Below are 20,107 nucleotides of genomic sequence, written 5' to 3'. Positions count from 1 at the left end.
CAATCTTTTTTTCCACTGAATGGATGATAGACATGTCATCTATCTATCTATCTATCTATCTATCTATCTATCTATCTATCTATCTATCTATCTATCTATCTATCTATCTATCTATCTAATTTTTCACTGAGAAATTACTAGAAAATGTTGGTTAATTAAAAAGAAACAGCAATGAAATGCGACATTTTGAAGTAGATTAAAATAGCATTTTCTTGTAAAACATACTCCAGTATTTTTTTTTTTTTTACATCTTCGAAAAATCATTTTTACAGTGTAGAGAGAGAGAGAGAGAGAGATACATTTTCATTATTAACATTATAATAAAATATATATATAAACATACAGAGGATGCCATATAGCGGAAGTCCCTTGCAATTTTAGTTCATCAAATGTTCAATTAATTTGGTTTATTTTTTAATTTTTTATTAATGTACATGTTCTTTACAGTGGTCTATCATATTTTTGGTCATAAAAAGACCAATTATGTTGATTATTAATAAGATACAAAGTAATTTGAGTATTTTGCGAAGCTGACTGGTAAATTATATCAATTGATGAAATATACAGGCTCTAAGATGACATCTCATAATGTCTATCACAATCATTTTTAAATATCCGGCAACTGCACTTGTAAATTTGAAAAAGAGAGGATAAAAATTTAGTTAAAAAGCGAGTAAAATGCTCCAAACAAATCTTGTTTTTAAGAAAAAGTTTAATGTGTTTTTGACATTTTGTAATCTTCATTCTACAAAAGTGAATTAATGCAACCCATTCCTCATGTAGGTTTAGTTTAGAGTCACTCCTGGTGCAGAAAGAGGACAGAACAAAAGCAATACAGATAACAAAACTGGAGAAAACCCCTTGAATTTATCCATGCTCTTTGCATGTTACTCCACAGATGTTTCTCTCTGCATGTAAATGTGACATTCTGCTGTAAAACATTCAATGCATGGCTAAGTTTATCTGTATTGCCTGCAGACAACAACGTGCTATTATGCTGCTGTATTGCTTGTGACTCAATACCTGTTGCTTACACAGTGTGCAAGCTCAGTGCGGAAGGGCTAGACATATAGTGCAAAGGTGGAGGACTTCTATTTTCTGACTGCATCTACCATGCGCTTACCACATGCACCGCATTATCTGCTGTCAAGGGAAAATCTACTAGTGCATGTGTAAATTATACAATCCCATTTGGAGAAATTTCACACCATTCATATACTACAGTAAACAGCACATAGAACAAACTATTACAACGATAACAAGAGCTAAGCTAACATAAAAAAAAAAAAAAATAACATTTTCCACACAAAGGAAAAGCTTTGTTGGTTCTCAACGTACAATAGACATTTTAAGAGAGTTATAAGAGACTATTTGATTGTACTGTAAATCCTTTTTTCATTCAGATAGTCCAGACAAGTGCTAATGAATAAAAAAATAAAAATACACTGGCTCAGATGAAGGAATTATGGGAATAATAGTAAAATAATGGATAGTTCACCCAAAAACATTTAATTACTTTCATTTACTCACCTTAATGTCATTTCAACCTGTTTTTCTTTTCTTTTGTGGAACACAATCAAAGTCAACAAGGGTCTATAAAGTAATTTTGGGAATTTTCATTTTTGGGTGAACTATCCCTTTTAGGGACAGGAACAAGAACCCACAGATCAGTAGAAGATTTTCATTAAGTAAAATAACCACTAACGTACGTACCACTGGTAAAAACAAAGTGCAAGTTTAAACACTATAAATTTGGTTTGGCAGAACTGTTGAGCAACTGAAAGTTGTTGATTGTTTTTCAAGTTAGTGGCACACTTTTTAAAGTCTTTCCTTCATTTTCACTGTATACTGACTGCTGGAGCCAAGTAAACACTTTCAGTTAAGGATCCCTATAGGAAAGTGCAACACTTTTCAAAAGGAATACATAACAAAAAATACTTTTAAAAGGATACCGGAGTACCTGGCGTAGCAATCCATATTGGTCCAACAACACAGTTCTGAAGAGCTACTTCAGCTTTCAAGACTTGGGTACAAATTGACTAACTGTAGCATATGCTATATTGTACCTCAGATGTGAAATGAACATATTTCTTTCAAACAACACACAAAAAGCTTGACAGTAGCTTTATGACATTTAACATTCCATCAACAGTAGCAATCTGAGTTACGACCACAGATGTGGAAGTCATGGGCAAGTTTTCCCCAACATTTCAATTTCCTATACAAAATGTTCGAAAATGCTTGGTAGTAAGCAGTTCAGTAGCGTCTCCGTGGCCAGATGTGTAACGCAATTTAGGCAGCTCAGTAGCTTTGTGTCTTTGTAACATGCAGGGCTGTACGTAGAGCTCAAAGTGAGCTGCAGCAAACTGACAAGGGCAGAATCATGAGCAAATATGTCTTATTGCTCTGAAGTTAATATTGTGAAGGACTGATTATTATGAAAATTCATCTTAGTCTTTTCCATCGTATTCTTTTGAAACATCTATCTTGGGTATTGTGGGCAGATTTCCAATAGTACAAGTTGAAATATTCAAACGTTCAGTGACATTACTGAGGAGAATCCAAAGGGATGTTGATTCCTATCAGCAGGATTTGATTATTAACTTTAAAAAGCATAGTCGCACAGCCTTGACATGAAATTTGACATGAAATGCTGCTTAGATCAGAGGTTGGAGTCTTCATCGTGTCCTCGATTTCCAGCTTTTCATCAGGAGAGCTTGCTTGAGTCATCCCTTCATTTGTATGCATGAGGGGGTGGAGCGTTGGTGTAAACGTGGTGTTTTGCACAAGTGTCAACACCAAAAGAGCGCTAAAAACATGAGATCTATCACAATAAAGAAGAGAAACCACACAATCAGTTCTCCCTGGTTTGCATTTAGGATTTGATCCATGAGTAATTGGTGTGGGCACGAGTTTGGGTGGAGGTGGCATGAAGAAAGAGGCAGATATTCCTCTCAGGATTGGAGCAGGTCTGTGACTGGGTGGATTGAGGATTTCACACAGCTAGGGGTCCACAATGAGATTTGTTCTTGGGATTTGCCGCCTCATTGGTGACCCCTTGCTCCTCCAGGTTGATATTGCTGGTGGACGCATGGTGAGTCAAAGGATCCCGTCCATGACGATAGACATCAAGGTATAACAGACCTAACAGGACAGAAGAATCCATGTGAGAAGACACAAATTAAATAAAGAAGAGAAATGAGAAGGTATGAATGTAGGGTAAAATAATGATGGGATTGTGGAAACGTGATTTGGAAGAAATGAAGAAGAAACTAAAAAACACCTCACTAAACCTTTTCCCCAAATTGGAGCTTCTCTTGGAGATCAATGTTTAAATAACATTCCTCAGGAATGTTTTTGCTTCAAACTTCGGCTGAAATGTCCGTCATGCAAACCAAGACACTTTTATCTATTGTTCTCCAAGATTTCTCTGAGCTGAAATGTCCCGCATTGAATATTCACCATGCATACTAAGTAAATGATGAAAAGGCTCTTTTAACCCTCAGAGGTCAAAAGGCAAATCCATAAAGAATCCCACTGATGACAACAGAGAATGGCAAAAAAGCTGAAACTTCTTTGTGAATCCATGACCTCTGTGCATTGCCTTTTAACTTGCTCCGTACCTATTCCTCAATTTGAACAGGACACAAGTCCTCATCTGTCCATTCCACAGACATCCAGGAAGATAGAGAAAAATAGAGATGGGAAATGATAGAAGGAAAAACAGAGACAGAAAAGAGAGAGAACACAGCACATTTACAGCACATCAAGAGAATCAACCAGCCATCCACAGAAAATGAAAGTCGAATTGAGAGAAGAAGGAGAAGCTTGGTGCTTAGAGATAATGAGAGAAGATGATAGGGTCCTTTTGAAGAAAAAACAGCACTTTCACTGGAAACTTTTATCTTTAATGCGCCCAAATGGTTTTTTTTTTTTAATTGAATGTCCCTAGGGCCGGGCTTTTGGGCCAATATTCAGGTCCTTGGGCCTGTTTTAGGCTTCTCCTTATCTTTATATTTTAAACATCCATCAATTATTGATGAACAAAAATTGCCACTCTGGTGGAAACAACATGAGTTCACACAGCTGAAGAGTTCTGCATTCAAATACACACAATAAAGCAAAAGCCCCAGCAAAAGTAATTACCATGAATGTGTCCGGGGGAAATAGTAAGGATTCGCCATCTCCTCGTTAGACGCACCTTTAGAGAGAAGTGCATCTTCACAGATAACGATTATATTAAATAGTTTTTGTTTTCGTTTTTATTTATTTCGTTAAGTAGTCATTTAAAGCTTTCTATAGATATATTTATCATGTCTATGAGCCATGTATTCGCTGCCTTTCTGTTAATTTTTGTGAAGCGCTCCTGATCGAGATAAAAGCACGACGTTTTGTTGATATTGTGTGTGCACACAAATATAAGCAGACCCTTTACAGTTACGAATTATGTATTACTCTTACCTTTATGAGCAAAAATTACGGCATAAGTTGTTTCCATTGAAAATAAAATTGCAATTGATTGCGCTGGTGCCTCCATGTCCTGCGCTTTAACTTCCATTCTCCACACAAACTACTGGATGCACCGCACATTTATCTAGGTTTAATATTTAAACATTGTTATATGCTTGAACTGTTTTAGTATATCTATAGATTTTATTTTAGGCAAGTCATGATGATTTGAGAAGGCTAAATTGATCAAGCATAAGCTATGATCAGCCTGCTGGTCTGCCGCAGGCCACTTGGTAGTTACTTTAAGAAAGAAAAAAAATTATTTAATGAACAAAAAATGCTCCAAACGTTTTTTCTAAATTAACTTAATAAAAAGCCGGAATGAAATATAAACACTTTGCCATTAGGGCAGGGCTCTTGTACATTTTGTCATTTTAGAATGTTAAGTTGTACTTCTGTACACTGTAAAAAAAATTCCGTACAATTTACGGTAAAAAACTGGTAGCTGTGGTTACCAGAATTCTACCGTAAAAAATACGGTAGCAATGTTTTAGGTTTTACTGTTTTAACTTAAATTTACAGTTAAATATAGTGATGGGTCGTTCTTGAACGATTCGTTCATTTTGAACGAATGTTTAATGTGACTCGAGAAGAACGAGTCGTCTCGGGGAGTGATTCGTTCAGTCGCGCATGCGCATTGCACAGCATTCTCGGGTTTGAGTCGTTCGTTCATCACGTGACAGCCCCATACGCTTAACCAATGCAGCCTGAGCCGGAAAGAGAATTGATTAGTTCTTGTATATCGAGTCTCGGGTTTGAGTCGTTCGTTCATCACGTGACAGCCCCATACGCTTAACCAATGCAGCGTGAGCCGGAAAGAGAATTGATTAGTTCGTCTATATCGAGTCTCGGGTTTGAGTCGTTCGTTCTTTTGTCACGTGACCACTTGCCGGATCAGTACATATCAAATAGGCTACCATAAAGTAAAACTAAAGTAAAACACCCGCAGAATTTTCCCCTCCCATTGACACTTTCATGGAACTGTGCTTTAACGCTCATTTGCCCTGTTTAGTAAATTTACTGAATTTGACCTTTCATTTGCAAAACATAAGATTAATCACAATTATTTTATTCTAGAGAAAAACAAAAACAAATAAAAGAGTAAATATTTCCCAGATAACATTTTACACACATTGATAATTTTATGTACAATAATAGGTCCTTATGCACAAAATTTTAAATGGGGATCATTATATCTATGGTCTGTGCTATCGCTCCTGATCTAATGAAATGAAATTTTGACACTTTTAAGAGTAGCTTATGTGCCCAAATTCTTTTTGAGCCAATTGGATATTTTTGACTGTGTAGTAATCACGATGAATAAAAATATGACGATGATGATGATGAATCATATTTTACTGTCTGTCATGTGAACAGCTTCATTTGTGTCCTTCCAGAGAGAATGCTTTCTCTGGATGACAGTAACCAAGAGTTGGAGATTAACAGAATATGCTGGCAAAAGAGGGAAGATGAGCTGAAAAATGAAGGGATGAATGTAGAAATGAAGGGAGACGCAAAGCTACTTTGAGCTGGCAGACACTGAACATGAACTTAGCTATTAGTATGACCCAGAGAGATAGAAACAAGTCATACATGATATAAACTCACACATACACATAAACACACACAAAAGAGGGGGGTTAAAGGGCATGGCCTTTGTACCAATTAATACTACACAAAATTACAGCAGGGTCAAAGTAAGGACGTGCATGAGCAGACAAAGCCAATAGTGTTTTAGAGCCAGTTGCTGTTTTAAATGGGACACCTTGAAACCGCCTCTCCCAATCCCTTCCAATCATAAAGTCCATGTTCGAGAGGTTGCCACTCACCAGCGAATCGGCCGTCAGGAGGCTGCTCATTGTCCAGGCCTGTCATACAGTGGGTGTCAGACTGCCCCTGATTGTTATTGTCAAACTCTGGACAAGGCACCTCGCTCCTCCTGCGCCCACCTGCAAGCGAGGTCAGAGGTCAAACAAGAGCAGCCGAGGCAGGGCAGAGCAGCCGAGTGGAATACAGCAGTGAGGGGTCAGAGCGATGGGGCGCAGGATGCTACTCGGCAGCCATTTAGTGGTGACTGCGGTTGATGGATGCACACATACTAATGTGAGAGCGAGCAGATGCGATCGGCGCGTGCACGAGAACACAACTAACAAACACTTGGACAATCATTTCCTCACATTAGTAAGCATACAACACATTAAATAAGAAACAGATGAAAAATGTCTATGCAAAATGGCAGTTAGTTACAGTACAAAGAAAACAAAAGCAAAACCTTAATTAGTTGCCCTCAATCAGTTGGCCAAAAGAATATATAGCATTAATACAGATGCACACTTGTTATAATAAATAATAAAATAATAGATAGAAAGCTGGATACTCATTACAATTCAGATGCCAAATGTGCTTGTATGTGCGCTGATTAAATAAAACATGAAAATCGAACTATATTCCCCTCAAATGAGTCATGTGATATTTATATTTGTAGTGAGCGACCTTTGGCCCACCTGCAAACACAAGTTATTCATCAAGCAGGTGTGTAGGCAGATTTAGAAGCTCCTGTAGATAAAGTACCACCTACAATGCAGTGTTTTTCTCCTTAATCTAGTGTACAGTGTCGTGATAAGTACAGCCAATAGCTGAGGTTACAATTACCATGTTCTTTGGTGGGAGATGCACAATCTTCCTCAGTCACATCATTTCCCTAAGAAAGAAAACACAAATCTGAGTAAATAATAAGTAAAAAAATAAATTGCTGGTTTAAGATGTTTGGCTGTTTGAATGTTTTAACCTCTGAATCCTGTTCTTCAAGAATGGCAGCCACAAAGTTATGCCCTTTTGCCTCTTTGGGTATTTCCTGTGGACACATGTAAATATGTTCTCTGTAAGACACAATATATGATTTGCAGGAATAGTTCTTGGCATAAACTTATCAGTGTTTACTTATGAGCAATGGTGATAGTTATAGCGTACAGCAAGTTTTGTTACAGTGCCCAATGAAATTCCATGACTTCCTGATGACTTTTCCAATTTTTTTTTAAACCATTTAATAGAGATTGCATTTATAAGGAGTATTTTCTTAGCAAATGAAACAGGCAAGGCAAATGTATTTATATAGCAAATTCTGTACTAAATGTTTTATATAAAAGGTATTTTTTTTAAAGAAACAATCATAAAATAACCATAAAACCCAAGTGAAAAATAAATATACTAAAATGTATTTGAAATACAATTATTCCTAGTATACTACAAATACATTTACATTAGTGCTGGGAAGCGATTAATCCAAAATAGAAGTTTTTGTGTACATAATATATCTGTGTGTATTGTGTATATTTACTATGTATATATAAATACATACACATACATGTATATATTTAAGAAAAATATGTTATGCTTATATATAGTAAATGTATTTATATATAATATAAATTATATGAATATAAATATATACATGTAAATATTTTCTAAATATATCCGGTATGTGTGTGTCTTTAAATATACATAATAAATATACACAATACACACAGATATATTATGTACACAAAAACTTTTATTTTGGACGTGATTAATCGCAATTAATCGTTGCCCAGCACTAATTTACATATTTATGTACTTAATACAAATACCTTGCAATTGTACTTTTAGTATACTAACTTAATGTCTGCTAAACTGGAACAACTAATTTTGTAATTAATAGACTTTAATTGTGCGGATGTAATGAAGTCCAACTAATGATATACTAAAGTATATTTGATTGTGCTAAATTGGAACTATTGCAAGTAAACTTTAGGTATATTTTAAATAAAGATTGATATTATTCAAAGATCATACAATCCTCATTAATAGTGACATTAATACACATTGTAGGCTTAATATTAAGAAATGTGCACTGTGTACAAGTAGTACTCCAAATAAAAGTTCATTTTTTATTTTTTTTATAATTTTTAAAACATTTTCTCAGTTAGTCTCAATTGATATGTGACCCTGAACCACAAAACCAGTCTTAAGTGTCAATTTTTCGAAATTGAAATTTATACATCATCTGAAAGCTGAATAAATAATATTTGGCCGAGATACAGCAATAAAAAATTAAGTTTTGTTATATTTACGGTAAGAAATTGACAAAGTATCTTAATGGAACATGATCTTTACTTAATATCCTAATGATTTTTGGCATAAAAATAATTTTGATAATTAAATAATCGATCATTTTGACCCATACAATGTATTTTTGGCTATTGCTACAATTATACCTCAGCGACTTAAGACCGGTTTTGTGGTCCAGGGTCACATATGTCAGTAAATATGTTAATAGATTTAAACTATACTTAGTATGAAATAAATCAATTTTAAATATATTACTTTTTACTAGAGAATATGCATCAGAAATGGTTTAAAGTTCAGTATAACTCTTCTGTCTTTATTGTGGATTTTTCTTGAGTTCAACACTCACATAATAAATCATAAATTTAACTTTATTTCTTTAAAGGTTTTATTTCTTTAAAAAAAAAAACAAATATTAACCACTACCAACACTGTTTGATTATTAGGTGGTAAAACTATAATATCAGCATGAACTAAAGCATCTGAAGATAAAAAAAAATAAAAATTAAAAAAAAGGAACAAATTGTCCTGCTTCTAGGCCTTCTAACTGTCTTACCTCACCCTCATGTTGGGAAGGTGCTCGGCTCTCTGCTGGGGTCTCAGCGGCTTCCTCTCCCTCGGCACCAGCCATGTAGGATCCGGACATTGAAGAGAGTGTGTCGGTGCTAATCTGAGAGTGCTGGCTATGAGAGGACGCCATTGACATCACAGACTGGGCCAGGCTGCTGCTTACTGGATCTGAACAGGACAGGAAGTGAACAGGAAGAAAAACAAATGTAAATGAGCTCTGGTGTGTGTTTCAGTGAGATTTAGCTGTAATGCTGTACCCTCTGGGGAGGTGATTGTGGAGGACAGAGGGGTCCCGTTGCAGGAGGACTGATCTATGGCCCCTGAGGATGACAGGGTGATGTTGTCACTTTCAGGAGTCACTCCAGACTGCAGTAAAATACACATTACAACAATGATCATTAGATTGGGGTTTATTATCTATCATCATCACTGGTGGACAGTGTATAATAAATACATAAAAGTAAATATTATTTCTAAAATTGTGTGAATATTCTATAGTCTTTCATATCATACTGGTTCATATAATTAGTAGAAATATATACACGGTCGTTCCAATGTCTAGGGTTAATAAGATTTTCTTTTTTGGAAGAAATTAATACTTTCAATTAGCAAGGACAAATTAAATTGATCAAAAGTGACAGTAAAGACGATTACCTTTTTTCAAAATTTCTATCTCAAATAAAAATTTTGGAAGAATTAAATTGATCAAAAGTGACAGTAAAGACTTCTACATTTATTTTTTCACATAAATGCTGTTCTTTTGAACTCTCTGCTCATCAAAGAATCTTTAAAAAAGCATCATGATTTCCACAAAAATATTAAGCAGCACAATTGTTTTCAACATTCCTAATAATAAGAAATTTTCTTGAGCACCAAATCAGCATATTAGAATGATTTCTGGAAGATCATGTGACACTGAAAACTGAAGTAATGGCTGGTGAAAATTCATCTTTGCCATCACAGGAAGAAATTACATTTTAAAATATATATTAATATTTCACAGTTTTAGTGTTTTAGTTATATAAATGCAGCTTTTTTTAAAAACATTACTGACCCCAATATTTTGAATGGAAAAAGGACGACAAATGCAAATATATGAAAAAAGCATAAAATAATATGCATAAATAATATATAAATACTATAATGCTTGCACCTCTTGCTGTTCTACATGCAGTTTTCTCCTGCACGTTTGCACTTCAGACTCACTGCATGTCTTATCATCCTCCTCCTCAGGCAGCACTGAAGAATTCTGGGAGAGGGATCTAGAGAGTTCCCAGAATACATGATTAGCAACGACTCATTTATCTGCCTGCTTCATAAGCCCATAATTTAACCTTCAAGAAAAGCTGTAAAGTGACAGAAAAGTGTTTTAGTAACACCCAGCAAATGTTCTGTAGGCATTAATCAAGGTTTTTTACAGTAATACCGAAATACTACACCATTCAATCCTTCAGTTAAGGTTCACTCACTTAGAGCCACTCTTCTTGTGTTTCACATTCTGGCTGGAGTTGACAGAGTGTTCTAGTGGAGAGAGGGAGCGTGTGGGTGTGTGGTGACTATCACTGCCATATGTGGGCACAGATCCAGAAACATGGCCCCTGGTGAGGCCCTGAAGTGGAGGAGCAGATGGCGACGGATTCAGGGGCCCATTCAAGGCCTCCAACAGGGACACAGCTTCATAGCCTGGTGGGATATGCTCTGATGCCTGTAGTAAACATACATGTGGCTGTGAACAACAGTACAGTACAACTTTTTGTATGAATAGATGGTGCATACAGATGATGACCAAAGAGTTTTGATAATTTTCCTATTTAAAGCTTGATGTTTCTGTAGTTACATCGTGTACTAAGACCGACGGAAAATGAAAAGTTGCGATTTTCTAGGCCGATATGGCTAGGAACTATACTCTCATTCCGGCGTAATAATCAAGGAAATTTGTTGTCGTACCATGGGTGCAGCAGGCGCAATGATATGACGCAGCACCTGAAAGTAGTCCCCAGCTATATCATAACTAGCTACCTAGCTGGGGACTACTTTCAGGCGCTGCATAATATCACTGCGCCTGTAAATCTCATCTTCTGCCACCCATTGAGCATGTTTGGGATGCTCTGGATCGGTGTATATGACAGTGTGTTCCAGTTCCTACCAATATCCAGCAACTTCGCACAGCCATTGAAGAGGAGTGGACAACCTGATCAACTCTATGCGAAGGAGATGTGTTGCACTGCGTGAGGAAAATGGTGGTCACACCAGATACTGACTGGTTTTCGGACCCCCCCGGACCCCCCTGATACAGTAAAACTGCACATTTTAGAGTGGCCTTTTATTGTGGCCAGCCTAAGGCACACCTGTGCATTAATCATGCTGTCTAATCAGCATCTTGATATGCCACACCTGTGAGGTGGATGGATTATCTCGGCAAAGGAGAAGTGCTCACTAACACAGATTTAGACAGATTTTTGAACAATATTTTAGAGAAATAGGCCTTTTGTGTACATAGAAAAAGTCTTAGATCTTTGAGTTCAGCTCATGAAAAATGGGGGCAAAAACAAAAGTGTTGCGTTTATCATTTTGTTCAGTGTATTTAAGAAATTTACAAAATATCTTCATGGAACATGATCTTTACTTAATGTCCTAATTATTTTTGGCATAAAAGAAAAATCGATCATTTTGACCCATACAATGTATTTTTGGCTATTGCTACAAATATACCCCAGCAACGTAAGACTGGTTTTGTGGTCCAGGGTCACATATGATAAGACCAGGCGTTTGAGAAACATTTATTTGTATATCATCACTGTATTGCATTGCATTATGATTTTCCCCCCACAATAAAAACTACAGAGCTTTGATCATAAAAACTAAGCATTAGAATACCATCTTATTAAGACATATTACTGAGAGATATAGAGGGACTAATGATATTTGTGTGCATTTTATGCAAGTAGCCTTCTATACTGTTATAAAGATCTCACTGATTTACATTACAGTCAGAATTTCATCTTACTTTTTGGCCATATAAATATCAGCAACTGTACCAAATTGCATGCTTTTGCTCAGTTTGTGTCTCTTCATAGGTGATCTTTTCTCCGCAAATATTATATTATTTGGATTTTGTCTGAAGGTTCAACAAAACTGTTCAATTAAAAAAAAAAAAAAGATTTTGCTCCTAACAAAGATTTGTGTATCACAGCCAGCCAAACTCAGGAAAGTATTTATATTATTTAGCTTTAAATATATTTGTTCTGAATAAGGCTCTGTATGAACATTTTAAAACAAACATAGTGTGTTACCGAGTGCTCCTCTGAATCTGACGTCTGTGAGGTGATGACAGGGTTGAATCCAGTAGGTGTGAGTGGGCTCTGTTTTTTCCTCATTGCTCGAATTTGAAGGAGGGCACGAAATGCTATAGGAATTAAAAGGAGAAATTTGAAATGAGTCAAATATTTTTTCTGAAACAATATAAAAAAAACAGCATCAACTAGTGTCAATATGTCCAATGTTTAAAATACACAACATTTATGTATGACACACTATAGATACAAATATAATCTAAGCTAAATTCAATTTTCATAAATATAATAATCTCAATAATAGAGTCCTGTTGAATGAGTTCAGTACAGGGGTTGGTGCTTACGCAGTCGACAGATGGGGCAACAGTTGGCCTGGTAACGCAGAGTGTCTGCGCAGGCGTTGCACAGGCACAGGTGTCTGCAGGGCAGGATAAGTGTGTCCCGCACGTCTGACAAACACACCACACATTCAGCGCTGTTGTCACTAATCTCATCTTCTGCCACCTGTAAACACGAGTGTGTCATTTTTCATATATTGATACTAATTAATGAATGAAAGCTTAGAAGTAACAGATGTTGTCCTTCTAAATTGATATGGAGAGATAGTGACATTTTTAAATCATTCTACTGTCTTTGAATTTGATTCAGTCTGATTATGATTTACCTTTGATTCTTGACTGTTGTATTTGTTCTCTATACCGTAGATCTCCTGCAGCAGGTAACTGACACCATCCACCTAAGAGAAAATCACAATAAGTTTAAAAGGTTTATTGAAAATTTGACACTTAGAAAAATCAAAGATTTTTATATTGCAAAAATCATTTAATATCAGTTGACCTTTTGCAAACCATAAGATTACATAAATAGTAAGAGGGCCCTTACCACTTGTTTCTGTTTCAGAGGTTTTACACAGTAACTTCCATCCATATGCTAGGAGAAAAAGACAGCAACATTATATATATCACTAATCGTCACAATGAATTTATTTTTTATTAGATAAAATCAACTGGTTTTAATTATGCCAATAATATTATTTAATATGACTGAATCAATCTGATTACATTAGTTTACACCAACAGAGATCAGTTTAGTGTTAGATCAGGTAGAAATAGTACAACCTCACTTTTTTACATTTAGTCTAGTCCTTATTTGCATACTAATTTGCAAATGTGGAACACTGTATGAATGGAAAAAATTACAAAGACCTTCTTTTATAAATATGCAATACTGTTTAAATGTTTGGGGTCAGTATATATATATATTTTTTAAAGAATTTAATACTTTATACAAACACATGCATGTATATATTTAAGAAGAATATGTTATGTTTATAAATTAAATATATTTATATGTAATATTAAATATATAAATGTATATACATGTAAATATTTTCAAAATATATACTGTATGTGCGTGCATTTATATATGCATAATAAATACACACAGTACACATACACTTATCATGTAAACAAAACCTTTTATTTTGGATGCGATTAATCGCGATTAATCGTTTGAGATCACTCATTAAAATACAAAACATTTAAATTTAACACAAAAAAGCATACCTTCTCAAAGGTTGCAAGAAGAACATGAGAGTGTCCCAAGTGTTCTGCACAGCAAAAACATGGAAAAATATATTTTGATTTATTTACAGATATATATTTCTACATATATATTATAAAATATCCAGTTACATAAAACTCACCATCTCCTTCATCCACTACTGCTTGTACAACCATGGGGTATATGTCTTTATCCATGTCAAACAAAAGCTGTGTAACAATAAACCACATTACCAGGTTTACCCAAAGTGCTCTAAGGACATGCATTATGAATTGCTCAATAATTTCATTAACGAGACAGATTAGTTCAGTCTGACCTATTTTAACCTCTCTTTAAACACAGCAAAAACACAAAAGGTCACAGCTAGCAGATGTGTTACCTCCTCATCTGCCCACTCTGATAAGCTGATGTAATGAGAGGGCAGACAGAAGTGTTGGCAGACACCGCGTTTGAAATGCACTGTCTCTGACTGCAGAGAGCTGTCCTGCGGCAAGTATCTGTCAACAACACACAATGAACAGAGCAATATAACCCAAGCTTTGATGTCATTTCCCAACTGGCTGCTCTCTGATCAACCAGTAAAGGCTGAGTTTGAAGTGTGTTATTAATTAATAAAGAAAAAGGAATACTCAAACTGTGTCTAATGCACAACTTACATTGGCACACCATTGTGAAACTCTTCAATGGCTTGGTAGTATATAGTGATGGCAACTTGTGTGTCGGCATCAAAGGTAAACTCAATATTATAGCAGCTGTGGCTTTTCCCATCTTCCTGTCCAGGAAACTTCATGTCTTCACTACATCTGCAGACAAAATTACGAACTTTACTAAGATTTCAGCAAAAAAAAATATTAATGCACATAAATTATATATATAAATTAACCTTTAGTTGAAATATGCATTTAAAATGGACATTTTTCTCATATGGAAAAACGTATGGCTCATCTTGCACTACAAATATTTTCATCTAATCAGATGCTCTATAAAATAAGAGACAAAATACAAGTAACAACTAAATGTAACTAAAGCCTGCTAGCTATTTAAAAAAGAGACAACCTCTTCAACATGTCCCACAAAATGTGCTGTTTTATCCAATATGTCATAATAGGAACCCATCACATGATTTCATTAGGAGCTCTGTCAGGTATAGTAAAGATATTAGCCATGAAAATCTCACCGGACAAGTCGAAGAGTGTCTTTACGGATGTTGATGAGACTGCGGAGGGTCTTGACCGGCTCATGTGGAGGGGGAGCATTGTATGGGAACTACAAATAACAAGAGTCAAGAGTGAGGGTAAAGTTATTGTTTATAATAATATTTGAGAAGCACTTTGTCCTGTTTTATCAGCTCACATATCTGATACCCACATATGATCTCTTACAAAACTGAAAAATAATCTGGAAACAAAGCCACATTAAAAGGAAGTTGATGTACACTGATCTCCTAACAAGCTGTTGTGTTGATTCATGCGTGTGTGTGTGTGTCTGTTTGCCCTGGAAAACTGCAATGCACAGGCATGCCCACGTGCCAGAGAGGCATCAAGAGTGTGTTTGCGTGTGGGTCAACATGCGTGTCGCCTCCCCTTCCCCCCTCCACGGAGTTCAGACTGAATGTGGCTCTCTGTATTGCTTGCGGTAAGCCAGCGCTTAAATCCGCAGCATCACTAGGCTGTCTGTTTAGAGACGGGCCTAGCAGCTAATCCATACAGTGTAAATAAAAGACCCACCGCATACAGAAATACATGTATGGTTTCATAAAAGCACACAAACACTGCACACATACATGTCAGGATAAAAATCTGGATGAAGCAAAGCAGTGTATAAGAACAGCTATACAATTACATGTGACGTTTGGTCATGTATAATCCTGTGAATTATAAAAGCTTCCACCAACATATATTAATTTACATTAAACTAACCTAAATGTTCAGTTAAAGTAACAAGCAGACTCATAACGACTCAAATATGAGTCAGAATTATGAGTATAATATCTATATAGAAGACTTTTTAAAAATAGATTAATAAATCATATTCAAATGTAAATATGTATATGTATATTGTAAACGCATGAAACTGTATTAATTCATCTCCCACTTCTTATGAAGATATTTATATAAAAATGTATTTAAATATGTTAATATTATAAAATCTTATAAAATAACACAAATTACACATAATATAAAATGCAAATCATTATGAGAATCACAATTGTTTTTTTTTTTATTAATATGTATTTATATAAAATGAGTCATGACTCATATTGTTGATCATTTCTGGAAATGAGGTCACACAAGGTAAAATCAATGAACAGAGCAAAATCAGTGGTTTCATGACCTTCTATAAATGTCAGCCAAAATGGCTGCATCTATGTTACAAGGAAATTAAATCCAATCTTACCCCTACTGGTCTGTTGCCTAGGAAGTTGAGGTCAGTATTTTCACCAAAGAGGTAGCCTTCGGGATGAGCTGAATCAAACTTCTCTCCTCCCATAATGAAATGGCTAGCAAAATAACTCCCTGCATGACAATGAACAGATCAAATGTTATAGATATTGAAAAATTCAAAATGAACTGGTTTTAAGTTAAAAAAATCAAGCAACCAGCTTCTGCAGATTTTTGAGTTTTCTCAACTTGTTGTTTTATGTTTATACAAAAAAAGTTGAGAATCTCCTACAAAAATAAGTTGAGAGAACTCAACAATCTGCTGGAGCTGGTTGCCTTAAAATTTTAAGTTGGCTCAACTTTTCTTTTTCTTTTCTTTTTTTACAGTGGCTACATTGTATTACACCAACACCAAGTCATTTTATCATCAGATCAGGCAGAAACAGGCTAGTTCTTTTATGAAAAAGATACATATTTTCATTTTTAGCAACAGGCTGACTATTAAATGGTGTATGAATCAGATATATAGATGCAAAAACCTCCATTCCTCCAAAGTGATGTTTGGGCACAAGACAAGTAAAAGGCTTCAAAATGAAAATGAAGACAGATATAGCAGACTGGAGAACAAATAGATTAAAGAAAGGCAAGCTCAAGGGCAGACAGAGGATAGCAACCGCCATGGGAAGATACAAGGGTAGATAGATGAACAAGCTTGAAACTGGAGCAGGAGGTAGCAAGAATCAGGTACAAGTCCCAAGCTGCACATATAGAGAGTATCTGGTGACTTGTGGTTAACACACTGACATTCATCTTCCCATCCGCATGTCTTCTCAAATTTCCAAAGATTTGTAAAACAATCATTCTAAAACTAATGTGATGAGTGCTGCATTTTCTAAACATACAGGAAAATACTGTTATCTAAAAATTAACAGTAAATTCATATATTAAGCAAGCAAAATCCACGTAAAACACATGGTCACAATAAATTCCATTAACATACAGTGGACACTCTTATTTCAGATCAGTTTAATGCGGAGTACATAATCATCTAAGATGTTTGCTCTGATTATGCTGTATTTCGTTAGACTGTAGGCACAGCACCACTGAAATGATGAGCCCCGTATCAATATATAGACAAGCATCTATATATTGCCTTTCAGAGACAGACTTGCTGACCAAGAATCAGTGGGTGGTGGCTCAGGCCCTCTGGAGTTTAAATAAACAGAAGGACCCTCTCAATTTCAATTACAAGAAAAGGCAAGAAAAATATTTAACTAAATTGTACAAGCCAACTTTACTGTAAATGCCAAATTTTACACAATTGTTTAAAAAAAATGATAAAAGATTCTACAATCTGAACAAGCTTGTGTTTATCTATATTTGTTAATATAATATAACATAAAAGGAACAAGAACAACATGTTATTATAATAAAAATACGATACATTAATATAAAATATAATATTTAAAATATACAATGTTCTTACCAGATTTGGGTGGGTATCTGTAAACAGAACTGGATGGTAAATCGACCTCCTCCACTCCTGCATTCTGACGGCTTGTCAAAGCTCCCATTTCCAATAGCTAAAAATTGAAATGACACTGAATGATTGCAATCCTACAACTGCTGCTGCGTCTTCTTTAGTCCGAACATCTCCTTCTTCATGCAAAAGGCCGTTTTTTGCTCTTCGCTTTTATATTTTTGGCCATGCACAGGATTAGTTGGTGCTCTTAATGCCCTGTAAGCTCCGCACAGAGTCCCTCGTTGTTTTGTCTGCAGACACAAGCTGCTTTTTGCGTCCTGCAGACTGTAGCCCTATTATAAGGCTGTCTTTGCCTCCGTGCTTCAGTTGCAAAGCGGAGTGAGGTGCTCTCTCTATATGGCACAGTTTCTCGGTATGTTTATCATCATCATCCCTGTATCCTCTGCTCTCCGAGCGCCTGAGAGATGGGATGCAGATGTGTGTCGGTGATGTAGAAACAGAGGGAAGAGCTGCAGTGGATATTAACCATAGTTTATAAATGGGCGGGGCTTAGAAGCATATCATTTTGATATGCATATAAAAACATCAGGAGAAATGCTCTTTCACTGACATCTAACAATGGCTTGGGGAAAAAAAACTATTTATCTTTTAAAAAAATAACAAAGCATATAGGCCTACATAAACCCAAGTAGGAAATAAAACAGTTATCGAATAAGCATACCTGAAACAGTGGTGGCTCATATTTTAAAGCAGTCAATGCAATTTATGAAAGAAATCAGTAAAATCTATATGTGGGTGTGTGTGAAACAAAAAAAAAAAAACCTTTTCATAAGTAACTGTAATTTAATTATACATTTTTTCTCAGTAACTGTAATTGATTAGAATTACATTTAATTTGTAATTAAATTACATGTAAATAGTTACTTCCCAACAGCCACAATGAGCCACATTACACTAAATATAACTTAAGTTTTCTTTTATGTATATGAAACAACATTCTTATTAATTTGTCATTATATCACTTCCACCCACTTTTGCTATAATTTTCTGTCAACAGGAAGAGGGCTGCGATAGTAGCATATGCACCTGTCACCTGTTACTTAAGAATAGACCAATCACAGTCGTTTGCGGGTAGAATATAAGGATTTTTAAAAATGCATTTATATGTCACGTTATCAATTCTTGTAATCAAAGCATTTAAAAGGTTATATGTTAAATATAGAAAGGTCTTCAGTAAAACATTGTGAGATCTGAATGTAACTCAATGGAGTATTAAGGTCTCTGGGCCTCCAGGCGCCCCCTGCTGGAAGACAACATCATGTACAGAAATCAGTGAGATTTACTGCTCAATGATCAGAGCTGGATTACTGTCCTCAGAAGCGCTATTGGTCACCCAGACTTGAGGTTTTGCGCAGTACAAGTGATTTTGCAGTGCAGTAAGGGAACCTCAACTGGTGTTCATTTAGTGGCCCTTGTGTCAGCTCTGTTTCAATTGAAATGTAATATTATTATTTATATTATTAGCAAGTAACAGCAGCAGTTAGGCTAGCTCAGGAGCTTCAAGAGAGTGACTGTGCTATTTGATTTTATTTAGTTTCTTCATTTTGTCATTATCACTAAATTATGTTATTTATCATTTGATCGTTTATACCAGTTATCACTTAATCAATACCAGTTATTACTTTATTTATAGCTTATGTTCTGTGCTCTTAATCTTATGATTGTGAATATGTTCTTCTTGTGTGTTTGCAATATTATAATTTCATTGTAATGTCATTTGGAAGCAGCAACACTTATATTTGTGCTGATTAGACTGAAACATACACAACTAAAATTATTCAATAAACCCTGCTTATTTGTAGATGTCGCAAATATGATAATCCTCACATCTAAAATTTTATAAAGACTATTTATACAGTGAAAAATTTAAATTATAAATACGTCTAAAATATTCAGTTTCTATTACATCATTATAGCACTGCTTGGTTTTAATTTATTTTAATCTGGGTTTACGATTTATTGTATTATTTATTTATTTTTAGTTTTTTATAGGCTAGTTTCCCCTAAACTTGTCCATGGACCTCGCTACTTTTTAAGGAAAGCACCAGTTGTTGCTCAGTAACTTAAATTGAGGACATTTGAATTAAATGCACTACATACCACTTGTGTCTGGCGACGTCAAAAAAATTATCTGGTTTATTATA

At 35.3% G+C, this 20,107-nt stretch overlaps 1 protein-coding gene across 1 annotated transcript; it reads right to left on the bottom strand.

Moving 5' to 3' along the window:
- Positions 1-702: 702 nt before the first annotated feature.
- On the bottom strand, positions 703-18,407 carry LOC306852649 (E3 ubiquitin ligase RNF157-like). The gene is made up of 19 exons (XM_079389651.1): positions 17,907-18,407; positions 16,437-16,555; positions 15,217-15,305; positions 14,696-14,842; positions 14,419-14,536; positions 14,182-14,248; positions 14,042-14,085; positions 13,359-13,406; positions 13,141-13,212; positions 12,821-12,980; positions 12,477-12,589; positions 10,653-10,888; positions 10,337-10,445; positions 9,441-9,549; positions 9,170-9,351; positions 7,298-7,363; positions 7,162-7,210; positions 6,339-6,458; positions 703-3,144 (listed from the first exon to the last, which is right to left on the bottom strand). The coding sequence occupies exons 1-19, from the start codon at positions 17,992-17,994 to the stop codon at positions 2,996-2,998; spliced, it is 2,085 nt and encodes a 694-aa protein (XP_079245777.1). The 5' UTR covers positions 17,995-18,407; the 3' UTR covers positions 703-2,995.
- Between the last annotated feature and the right edge of the window lie 1,700 nt (positions 18,408-20,107).

This window comes from Barbus barbus (genome assembly GCF_936440315.1).
Source record: "Barbus barbus genome assembly, chromosome: 32".
NCBI classification, from domain to species: Eukaryota; Metazoa; Chordata; class Actinopteri; order Cypriniformes; family Cyprinidae; genus Barbus; species Barbus barbus.
Note: the sequence above shows the minus strand (reverse complement) of the source record. Positions and strands in the feature narration are given on the sequence as shown.

Coding starts and splice junctions, on each gene's coding strand:
- LOC306852649 (XM_079389651.1), bottom strand. CDS start 17,994: ATGGGAGCTTTGACAAGCCGTCAGAATGCAGGAGTGGAGGAGGTCGAT. Junction 15,306..16,436: donor TAGGCAACAGACCAGTAGGG/GTAAGATTGGAT, acceptor TGTTATTTGTAG/TTCCCATACAATGCTCCCCC. Junction 10,446..10,652: donor CACAAGAAGAGTGGCTCTAA/GTGAGTGAACCT, acceptor GGAACTCTCTAG/ATCCCTCTCCCAGAATTCTT.